Here is a 12,330-nt window from a genome sequence, read left to right as displayed (position 1 = left end):
TTGAGGGATACAATTATTGACTACAGGGGGACTAAGTATATCTTTAGCACTATTTCTGGATAAGTGCATCAAGTATAAAATTATTGTTCCAATTTAGAAGACTGAGTATATCAATTTAGTACGGCTATACCAAAAGTGCAATTGCAGGGTATTTAAATTAAGTACATAAATGTATTTGTAGTGTACTTAGCATAAAATACGTGTATTTCAAAAACATTTTGGTAGATTTCTTTTTCACTAAGGACAGCTGCCAAGTTTTTGTTTTTGTAAAAACAACCGGATTTTTACAGTTTAGAGATCAAATGGGTGACTGACCATATGCTAACATTGAGCTCTGTCCTCAATAGCGTAACATCAAACTAGAAAACAGCCCTTCAACATGTGAAGACATCAGGGCAGATGAAGGGGAGTTTTGATCAGTCGTTTAGGAGCAACTATGAAGAACTAACAAGCCATAACATATGTAATAAAGTGAATGACTGTCAATGCCGTTTCTTCCAGAGCAGAGAAAAGATATTTACATTTAAAATGGTAGTAAAAGTTTTGGATCCAAATATTTAACGGTGGCCTTCGGCGTTTAAGTGTCCTCAATAATACAAAAAAATATAGATGTATTTGTTCTTTTAAACTGTGATAATGCCGATTACAATAATGGCATTTTGACTCATCCCTCAGTTTACAGAAACAAGGAAAAAACATGCACTTGTACCACAGATTTCCAATTAGAGTGTAATTGTAAACACAATTTTTACTTGTTTCTATAAAGTAAGACGACGAGTAAAAAAGATGCAAGTGACATCTGAGGTAATCAACACCATGACACATGCTATAGATTAATAGTTCAGATACTGAATACTGACTGTACGAGTCACATTTGAAGCCGCTGTCAAATACCCAAGAAACACTGAAATTAATATTAATACTGTATTATAGGCAATCATAGATACAATTATTTTCAATTTATTAAATAATTAACTATTCATTGACTATTTGGGGCGTCCTTTTTTCATATTGCTGCTATTATTGCTACTTTATAAGGATTTTTTAGGACTGCCAAATGTTTAAAACATGTTAATCTTGTTATTAATCACACTGTTGTTCACCTTATTTCTGTGAAAAGCCCCACACGTATTTGGACACAAACTAAAATTGTGTGTATAAATGTATTTCCATCATAACAAAACTTTGGTTATCAAACTTTGTGAGGAACCATGCTGGCTGTTATTCTGCAAGGATATAGCCAAACTTTGAAAGTTGAATACAATTTATGAATTGTGTCTCAGAAAAGTGGGAAAAGCTAATGCAGCATCATATATTTTGTATCTAATGCAATGAAATTCAGACATTTTTATGTGTGACTGAAATGCCAAAATAGTTTTTAGGCCACTGTAAAAAAAATAAATAAAAAAAATAATTACACATTGATTAAATAAATGCATAGATAAAATTACAGAACAGAATAAATCTGCTGTCAGATTAGATGTCTTAAGTGAATTTTTATTTATTTATTAGTATTAAACAGTTACAACCCCAAGTCCAATTGGGGACATTTTATAAAATGCAATGAAATCAAGAATCTGTGATTTGTTAACTTTCTTTAACTGACAAAAGGACAAAGAAAAGATTTTCAAAGGTTTCACTGACCAACTTAAGTACATTTAGTAAATATAAGCAAGTTTAGATTTTGATGGCTGCAACACACTGCAACAAAAAAACATTGTGACAGAGGTACCTTTCCTTTTCCATATTACTAGTCACTCAGCATTTTCACTGGCCACAATTTTGACATCGATACCATGGGGGAAAACTATATAGATATTTTTAATATCATAATTTTGCAGCAGGGATATTAGGCTGCCGTCACTTTTAAGACCTGATGCACGGATCCATAATACAGTTACACGAGTTTTCTTTCTCAACTGTTTACGTTCACTAAAAAACATAACTGACAGTGTTTACGTGAATACTCACCAGCATCTGGGCATGTTTTTGTGTGTATTTGACTGTTTAAGCGCAATAAGCAGCGAAAATGAACTCAATTTACTACTGAAAGGCGGCTTCATGTGTGCGAGCAACATCTGCGGGAATGAGTAAAATTATGTGCAATCCCATGCCGAAATTCACGCTGCAACAGCAACAATATTCACCCGGAGCAAATAAAACAAATGAATGAGAGGAGGCAGGTTTGTGTCAAGATGAGAGAGCGAGAAAGCGCAGCTGGTATCGTGTATCTATTCTGTGGAAAATTATTATAAATGATAATTCAGTATCGACAGGCATTTAATTTTTTTTTTACAACACTACATGTCAGTTTATTATTTCATATGCCTTTTTAAAAGTGAAATTTTTTAATATTTATCAAATTCCACCTGCCAAAGCTGCTAGCAGGAGTGACAGTTACACACCACTGCTGAAATACACTCGCACATGGCGGATGTTAATGTCAAACCTGAGACCGATCTGGAGCGCAAGTACATCCCTTCTACGTGTAGCAGAGCGTCTAGAAACCAGTTTTAGCATGTGCAGAATGAGGCCTGGCATTGTCTTGCTTCCCAGGAAAGATGTCATCTTGATGCCATTGTACAATCCCAATATATGCCTCCATGTCAGTGTTACCTTCACACATATGCAAGTCACCCGTACCGTTTGCACTGATGCATTGCACACCATGACAGATGTTTGCTTTTGGCACCCGTCACTGATGAAAGTCTGGATGGTCCTTTTCCTCTTTGGGAGCAAGAACTCAATGTCAGTTTTTTCTCTCTCTCTCTCTCCAAAAACAAGCAAAAATGTGAGTCAACTGACCGCACTTTCCAGTTTTAGATCATCTGAGACGAGCTCGGTGCCGGAGAACTCTGTGAAATCTTCGCATTGAACAGATGTACAGATTTCTCCTTGCATGACAGAGATTGGAGTTGCATTTCTTGAAGCAGCGGCAGACTGTTTTAAGTCGTGAAAACTGTTTTCCAAAGTACTCTCGAGCACATGTGGCTGTATTCAACACAGTCACATGACGGTTTCTGAAGGGTCAAAGGTCACGCTCATCCAACATACTAGGTTTCAAGCCTTGCCCTACATGTACTGAGATTTCTCTGGACTCCCTGAATCTTTTCACTATGTCATGTATGGGAGAAGAATCTTGCATTGAGAAATGTGATTTTTGAATTGTTTGACAATGCTCTCATGATATCTGGCACACAGTGATGATCTTTTCTTGCAAAGACTGAGATGCTCCTTTTACTCTCAATCATGAAATCCTCACCTATTACCAAATACACCTGCGTATTCACCTGACTTTCAAGAGTTTAACTTTGATACTCTATATGTTTTTCAGTTTTTTATTTAGCCTCTGTACCAACTCTTCTGGAGTGTGTTGCAACCATCAACTTTGAAAATGTTTTCTTTGTACTTTTGTCAGTTTAATAAAGGTTAAAAAGAATTAAGAAATCACAGATTTGTCAAATCAAATTCTTGATTTTATGGCATTTTACAAAATGTCCCAAATTGTCTGGATTTTGGGTTGTACTCGCATGCCTTTCTCATGATAAAATAAATAAAAAATTCCTACCGAAATCAATAAAATCCTCTTTATGTGTCCAAATCTTTTTTAGGGCCACTGTTTATAGCAAAAAATGTAAATACACATATATTTTATATATAGAACAGAATGAATCTGCTGTCAAATTAGATGTGTCAAGAGTATAAAAAAGTTTTAGAGTTAAACATTTCATTGGATGCATTTTATAGAAATGTTGCTTTGCATGCATTACTATGGTAAAATCAGTGTATTAGAAGGCCTCATGACTTCTTTATTGAACCCAATTATTGTATTATGAGTATATTTGCAGGATGCATACTGCGCAAATTTGCAATATGAAGATAATACCTGCTAAATTAAGTCAACATGCACTATACAACCAAACCACGCAGCATCATGGACAACTGTACTCCAGGAAGCAAAGTCAACTGTGATCAAAAATCTCTTTCTTGAATCCTAATTTTATTGGGCTGCCAGTGACAAGATATTTTAAGACGATATAACATGCAAGGTTTAATCAAAGCATAGTGCTTTACACATACTACTACAAAAAAAAAAGTAATAGTATGCTGTACAAATATATTGCCCAGTATGCAGTTCTGCTAGAGCCCTATTCCCGAACACAGTCTAGACTTATACCATGCTGTTAATCTGACACTTGCTTCTTTTGAATTTGTCAGATAATAAAAGTTAAAGGGATAGTTCTCACAAAATTTTAAATTATGTCATTAATTACTCACTCATGTCGCTCCAAACTCGTAAGTGTTCGGTCATCTTCGGAACACAAATGAAGATATTTTTGATGAAATCTGTGAGATTTTTGTCCCTCCATTGATCTATGTGGTCTGAGCTGTCGACACGACAGATCTCGTCACAGTTGTTGTTGTTGGTGCGTCCTACAATGTGAATAGAGGCCGATCCTTGACGCACATGGCCGGCCCCAGGCGTCGCACACAAACTGGCTAAATGTTGTTATACATGTTAAGGCATTGTGCTTTCTCCATTGATAGTCTATGCACTACCACCTTGACGCTTCAAAAAGTTTCATAAAGAGATCGTAAAACTAATCTATATGAATTGAGCGGTTTAGTCCAAAATCTGAAGAACAGATTGAATTTAGGCTTTTATCCATATATAAACATTGATCACCAAACAAACAGAAGCTCAAATGTGATGCGTAACACGAGAATGAAGCTCATTGGCTCTTGCTGAAGCTCAAACGTGATGCGTAACACGAGAATAAAGCTCATTGGCTCTTGTTGAAGCTCAATTGTGATGCGTAACACGAGAATGAAGCTCATTGGCTCGTTGAAGCTCAAACGTAACACGAGAATGAAGCTCATTGGCTCTTGTTGAAGCTCAAACGTAACACGAGAATGAAGCTCATTGGCTCGTTGAAGCTCAAACGTAACACGAGAATGAAGCTCATTGGCTCTTGTTGAAACTCAATTGTGATGCGTAACACGAGAATGAAGCTCATTGGCTCGTTGAAGCTCAAACGTAACACGAGAATGAAGCTCATTGGCTCTTGTTGAAGCTCAATTGTGATGCGTAACACGAGAATGAAGCTCATTGGCTCTTGTTGAAGCTCAATTGTGATGCGTAACACGAGAATGAAGCTCATTGGCTCGTTGAAGCTCAAACGTAACACGAGAATGAAGCTCATTGGCTCGTTGTAGCTCAAACGTAACACGAGAATGAAGCTCATTGGCTCTTGCAGAAGCTCAAACGTGACGGTAACGCGAGAATGACCCTCATTGGTTCTCGAACATCAAGCAAACATGCTCGAGCTTCTGTTTACAACCGTTGTGTGAGTTGATGAATGTTTACATGTCAATGGAGGGGACACAAAGCTCTCATATTTGATCAAAAGATCTTTATTTGTTTTCCGAAGATGAATGAAAGTCTTACAGGTTTGGAGCAACATGGAGGTCAGTAATTATTGACAAGAATTTTCATTTTTGTGTGAACTATCCCTTCAAGACTAAACGCTTTGAATAGATTGGCACAATGAATAGGTCTGTCATTTTAGCCACACAAAAAAATAAGTGTGGGTTGTTAGGGTCAAATATGGATAAACCCAACAATTAGGTCTCAAACTTTAATTTAAAAAGTTTAAACCAATGGTTGGGTTTATCCAACTCAGCATTTTTAGTGCATGTTAAAATTCAGCACAAAGTCATATTTTGTGTAGGGAGTATGAATAGCGCAACAAAAAAAAAGGCCATTAAGCGTGGCCTACAATCAGCGGTTGAACCGGAGTAAAAGAAAATGTCACCTTACCAAATCTCTGGTTCCTTCGAGGAAAGAGAGCAGACGGTCCAGAATATCCTGGTTGCTCGACCAAAATGATTCCAGCCGATTCCGACCCATCACCATTTGGTGATGCTGTATCGTGAAAGACTCGGTCCGCAGGTACACAAGGCCATCGCTGCGATGGATCGGCAGAAATAAGGCCTCATCTCGCCGACCTACACATGTCATTGCTGCCGCATTTCATACTCGGATTTGAACCCGACTGGCTGAACAATGAAAACGTAATTTAAAACTGCAATGCATGTAATGCTTCGCCATCTTCAAACATGGAAAAAAATCCAATCATTTCACTAAACTGGATTAGAACTGTGAAACTTCATTCAACCTGGCATTAAGCCATTACCTTTCCATGTGTATGTGGGTTGAGTGAAGTTCAGGGCCCTGGAATCAGCTATCAACTACTGTCCTGGAATCAATGAGCGTTTACCTTCCCACTGGAGTTCTTCACAGAACCGCAAAGCAGGAGGAGATCCGAAATCCAGCGCCACCTTTGAGAGTCCACTGGAGAATATTGATGATTTCTTGCCATTCAAAAGCTGAACTCTCTAAACATTCACCGACGCGTGACTTAATATGCACAGTCTTCAGTTTGAACAGAGCTCTCCTGGACTGTTTGATGAATGTATGAACATTATCTACACATTTGGTACGTTTGCCTTATTTAACAACCGATTTAAAAATCACCAAAAGCTCCATGAACTGATGTCAGATAAAATAGACATACAAAATCTGGAGGTGCTGTTGGACTAAAAATGAGAGGCACTGGTTTAACATCACAAGATGTAAAATAAGTCTCTGATGTCCCCAGAGTGTGTATGTGAAGTTTTAGCTCAAAATACCCCACAGATATTTTTATATAGCATGTTAAAGTTGTCACTTTTTGAGGGTGAGGAAAAATACAGTTTTTGTGTCTGCCCCTTTAAATGCAAAAGAGCTGCTGCTCCCGGCACAGGGGGCGGAGCTTCAACTGCTTGTGTCCTGAAAATGTCAAAAACTTTTTTGTTTGTGTTTAAATTTATGTATCTGATGTGTAGTTATCTATCTTCTAGTCATTGATTAGCATATTCTGTCATGATAATCTATAAATCGTGTCCCGGGGGCGGGGTTTATGTAAATTTTAGGGTTAGTGAAGTCACAAACCCGGTAGCAATGTTGTGTAGTCGCTACCAGCCGTTTGTTGTAGTCCTTAAAAAGCAATTTCTTTAAAAGCAAATGTCTTCCTTTGCTTTGAACTTTGAGCGTTTTAACTTTTCAGATGTTGTTTATGATCAAACAGCAACATTACACACTAACTAAAGTTAGAAAAGTTTAATCATTATCAACCACCCCTTTAAACTAATATTCATTTTTACTAACAAAACTATAGCATAGTGTCTGTAGAAAGTGTGCATTTAATACCATCAACATCATCTGCTTAACTTATTTGAAAGCCACACACACCAGACAGAAGTTACCAGTGGAAAACCATTGGGTAACTTTACCACTGTTGAGCAGCAAACGTTTCAAAGTTAAACTACGTTTCTCAGTAACAAGGTAGTAGCGTACCAATCTGAGATTTCGTTTTTCAGTACCGAAGGCTTCTTTTAACGATTAAGTCAAGACAGTACAGGCAAAACCCATAGTTATTTCATAGACTATTTTGCTTCCGTAAGGTCTTTCAGACTAGTGGAAAGAAAACATCTTAACTACACATTTAAGTGTTTTATTAGTGTCTGTAGATTTCGATTCTCACAAAGATTTTTCCCCTGTACCGAGCCAGAAACTTCCACTTCTGCAGCACTTATACATACACAAAACTTTACAGTTTTATTCCTATCTATATTCTTGTACTGTCCCCAGAATGTCATTGTCCTGATTTACATAACATTTTATTCACTGTAAACATGATAGCCCCATTAAGTCATTTGAACATATTTCTTCTCTTTAGCTCATGACAATTGCCATGACAAGATTTTGGCTTGATCCATTGACTTGAATATTTGTGAGTTGAAACAAAGATTATCTTTAAGTTGAGTTTACTCTTGTGCAGTCGAGTCTAATCAGGACTAGCAAATATTAGATTTGTGAACTAATAATTGTAGGTCAGTCAGTGAATCAGTCAAACCAGTCAGTTTGTGAATCACTGAATCTGTCAGACAACTCACTCAATGGTTCAGTGATTCAATGGTTAACAACTCTGTGAAATGGTGACAATATACTTTAAAGCACAGAGAACGAACACTGTTTTAAATTTGTACCATTTTCAGAGGTGTTTTTGCCCGTATGTACATGTTCCCTTTTCCTAATTTCCTCAAGACTCTCACACAGACAAGTAATGAAGTTTGTTTTGTACCGTTTTTGGAGATGTTTTTTGTTTTAGCTTTTAATATTTCACACATTACTAATAAAAAACTATTGAAGTAGCTTCAGTGTGGCACATTGTTTTGTCATGTAGCTTGTATTAAAGTTAGATGCATTTTCACAATGATAAAAACTATTTAAAATTATACACACTATTTCCACCCATGCATTGTTTACAATGACTAATTCACCAGCTGGAAACGTCTTAATCTACACGCAAAGTTTTCTTTTTACAATAAACAGAATGATATTATAATATTATTAAGACGACTGCCTGTGATTGAGTCTCCTTGCATTCCCTGAACCCACCTGTTGTCCTCTTTTGGTTTTCCCAGCAATTGTTCTTCCGCCTTCTGTCTAAATCCACCAGGGATGCACAAAGGGTTTCCCTTTAAAGTGATTACTAAACCCCCGGCGCTTCAGTGTGTTATGGAGAGCAAGCATGTGAGGTGCCAGTGAACGTCACTTGTAGATACAGTATTGAACAGTACACTATATTAACAGTTGCTATTGGCCAGACTCTTTTTCAGCCACCCGAACAGAAACACCTCATGTACCGAACTGTGCTTGCTGTGCATCATGTATATTCTTTACAAAGTAATGCTATAACATTTTTACACCCATCTAATGCAGAAGATCATTTATTTATAAGGCACTTCTAATAGTAACTAAACAATGGAAATGAAAATATGGAGAAAATAGTTATGCTAACTGTGCTAAGTCGTTTAGATATCTGGAGGCCGTGCATTACTGTAATATGTAATACTTTTTGCCAAGAAATGGTCAAGATCACAAGAAACCAGTTGAGAAAAGACCAAAAATAATAATGCAGTCTCTTTGTGCTTGCGCATGTCATTATTTCTAGAGCCTGTGCTACTGTATTGCTCGCTGACACTGTCCTCATTGCAAATAGTCAAACTATTGGGTCAAATCTAAGGTTTACGTTTACTAAAAATGGAGTGAGTTTTTGATCTCGAGTATAGTCTTCTGGTGCTCACACACGCAAGAAATCCAAGTAACAAAACATTTGTCATCCACATCAGAGAACTTGAATAGAGTATGAAGTAGGAGTGGAACGGTACACATATTCAGTACGAGTCTACAGTTCGGTACGCATGTGTACCGAATGAACACAGTGTTGTTTTAACTATAGGGAGAAACTCCTCTGTGTGCCGAACATAATGTCAAACTCTGAGTTTCCCCCCTAGGAAGGAAAAATATATTTATATCGATATATTTTGATGTTGCAAACACATCAGAAAAATTTAAAAGACAAGAGTGAGCTGCTGCCGGATAAGTGCACGATCTACATTTGTTAGATATGCTTTATATTAAGTACTTCCAGTGGTTTGCATTGTTTAATGCGTTTTCATCAGCACACAACTTACATCTTACGGTTGTATACTTACCTGTAAATGTTACAAATTCACACAAGTATTTCGATTTCATATAAAGGATTATTCGGACAGCGAGCGAGTCTAGGTTTCTCATTGCAGACTTCACTAAACGAGTGCCAGGAGGGTTTATTCGTTCAATAAACGACACGCACGTCAAAAAGGCAGAGCAGATCAGACACATTTCTCATCCAAATGTCTAAGCACTTCAAATCTCTTCCTCAAATTACAGCAGCAACATAAACCTTGTATGTTGCTGTCGGTTGCAACAATATTTACATACTTAAGAACAGGCATAGTTTGTTCAGTAAACCACTGTAAAAAAAATAAACATGGTTTGTTTTTCCCCCTGCTGTTCTGAAACCATACCAAACCATGACATCAAAAACCAATGTACGTACCGAACCATCATTTTTGTGTACCGTTACACTCCTAGTAGAGCTGCACGATTGTGGATGAATCGAGAATCACAATAGAGATCACGTTTCTCCAGCGATTCTGAATAGACGGCTAAACAAAAAAACACGTAATTTAGAGGTTCTGACAAAATGTTAATTGCTGCATACTAATTAATGTTTTAGTTCATTTGAACGAATTAAAAAAAACGGTTTGAATGAATGATTCAATGACAAATACACTAAAAGTCACTTGTCGCCACCTACTGGTGCAACGATGTAATTATACAATATTTGAAGTGTCAAGTTTCTTTCAAAAACATCAATCTATTTTGATTGCTAACATAGACAGTAGTGTTTATTTCAGAACTATAAACTTCGATCCCAGTACTTCTGTGAATTTAAATGACAGTATGATTGTTTCTGGTACGATGAGGTTGTAAAAAAAGACTGTTTGTGAAGCTTTCATACATATCCATGATGCTCTCTGGCTCAGCGGCAGCACAGACGCAGATTTGAATCGTGAATAAGATCATATGTGACTTTGAATCAAGACCGCGTTTAACAATTAATCGTGCAGCTCTAACTCCTAGTATGAAGTAGGACTGCCCCCGACTAAAGATTTGGCTAGTCGACAGTTAAGTCATTAGTCGATTAGTCTGGCATTTAAAATATAAAGTAGGCGCGTGCATAAATCTTGCCGCACCAACATCGGCAAACATCATGTGAACTTCTCTCAGATCAGAGCGCAAACAAAATAAATAACCTATAATAATAACACCCTTATCTTAAATGAAATACTTTTAAAATGTAGGACAAAGATAAATTATAAACAAACCGAGCAAACTGACACACGTATAAGAGAAATATCAGGCCGACGGACAAGTATCCTCAACATCGAATGAAAACTCATGTCAGAACACACGCCAAATAAATATACAATATATCATGTTCGAACGAGTGACCACGTGTGGCTAAAGTTAAGACTATTACATAGGCCTACATGTTTTAAATAAGTCATGTTTGTGCTCGTTTAATGATAGGCGAACGTTTGCTTCTTTACCCTCTCAAAATGTTCCCTCACTTTGGATTTTCTGCCCGACATATTACCGCATGGACCAGCAGTTAACGATATGTGTGACTTCTCCAATTCCAGTGGAGGTTTTTTTCTTCTTCCTGTGACTAACTAACTAAATAAAATGTAGTCGACCAAGCCTCTACTCGTTGACTATTGGGGGCAGCCCTAGTGTGAAGTCTTCAAAAGTTTCTTAAAAAGCAACCTGGTCCATCTAAAACACACATGACAGATTTAGAGGAGAGTGTTTGCAACATGTCAACCAGAAACACATTTATGCAAAATCAGCTCTACTATAGTACAGCAGTGGGACACTGATCGTGTTTTGACAAAAACTGTCATTGAAAGCGATGTTGCTGAAACACGGAAAGAAAACTAGACAGTCATGACACTAACCTTGCTTTATTTTGAGCTCTATGGCTCTTCATTTGCCAGATATGATGGCAACCATGCACCAGTAAACCGTCAGTGCAAAGCAAATAACACAGAGACACTGTTTGCCTACTATATGCCGAAGACGTGACAAAACGAGAGCAGAAAAGTTGAACGAGACACCTAACACCCTTGAGGAGTTCTGTAGGAAACCCCTCATATTTTACCTGTGATACCGCTGGTAGTGCAGCTCCATCTTCCTGTTTTCCTTCAGGTCCTTCTCTTACTGGCACAACCAGTTTGGACACAGCACTTCTCCACTCTAAAGATCAAATTAAAGTAATTTTAAAAACAAATGTCACATGCATTCACGTTATGCCTTTTGAAATAAGGCAATAAAACATAATAAATTTAAACAATGTACTAGAAGCTGTACATGTAAAGAAAGGCCATTTTGTTGGTGTTTACCTGATTTGAGTGTTTCAGAGTCAAGCATGCCTCCTTCTTGAAGATTCAGGATACCATCGGGTTTGACTTTTTCCCAGGGGACATAAGTGACGCCCCGCTCCACGTCCCAGTACTTCTTCAGGTCCGTCTTTATGCCCTTATTCAATGCCCATGCGATCTGATCAAGGACAACGAGTCAAACAACTGCCCACACACAGATTCAAAACAAGCATGTGGTGCTACTACACATTCAAACATGAGATCTGGGACAATCAAAGTAACGCAAGTAATCTAACAACACAAAGACTATTGCATGGTTGTCATTTAAAGAATGGACTTGTGCATTTGGAAGTCTATTCATGTAAAATGACAATCATTAGAAAAAATTACTTCTTACTTACCCAATAAATTAATTATGTGAGAAGAAGAGTGCAGAGTGATGCAAGAGACATA

The 12,330-nt window shown here is 37.4% G+C and overlaps 1 protein-coding gene across 1 annotated transcript in view; it reads right to left on the bottom strand.

The window, feature by feature from the left end:
- Positions 1-12,330, bottom strand: part of scaf4b (SR-related CTD-associated factor 4b) — a 45,077-nt gene that overhangs the window by 12,117 nt on the left and 20,630 nt on the right. The window contains exons 15-16 of the mRNA XM_079609924.1: positions 11,899-12,055; positions 11,658-11,752 (exon numbers count right to left, since the gene is read on the bottom strand). Of these exons, the coding sequence (XP_079466050.1) occupies positions 11,658-11,752; positions 11,899-12,055 (252 nt within the window). The remainder of the gene's footprint in view (positions 1-11,657; positions 11,753-11,898; positions 12,056-12,330) is intronic.

This window comes from Phoxinus phoxinus, assembly GCF_949152265.1.
Source record: "Phoxinus phoxinus genome assembly, chromosome: 4".
In the NCBI taxonomy this organism is placed as follows: Eukaryota; Metazoa; Chordata; class Actinopteri; order Cypriniformes; family Leuciscidae; genus Phoxinus; species Phoxinus phoxinus.
This window is presented reverse-complemented; position numbering and strand designations above follow the sequence as displayed.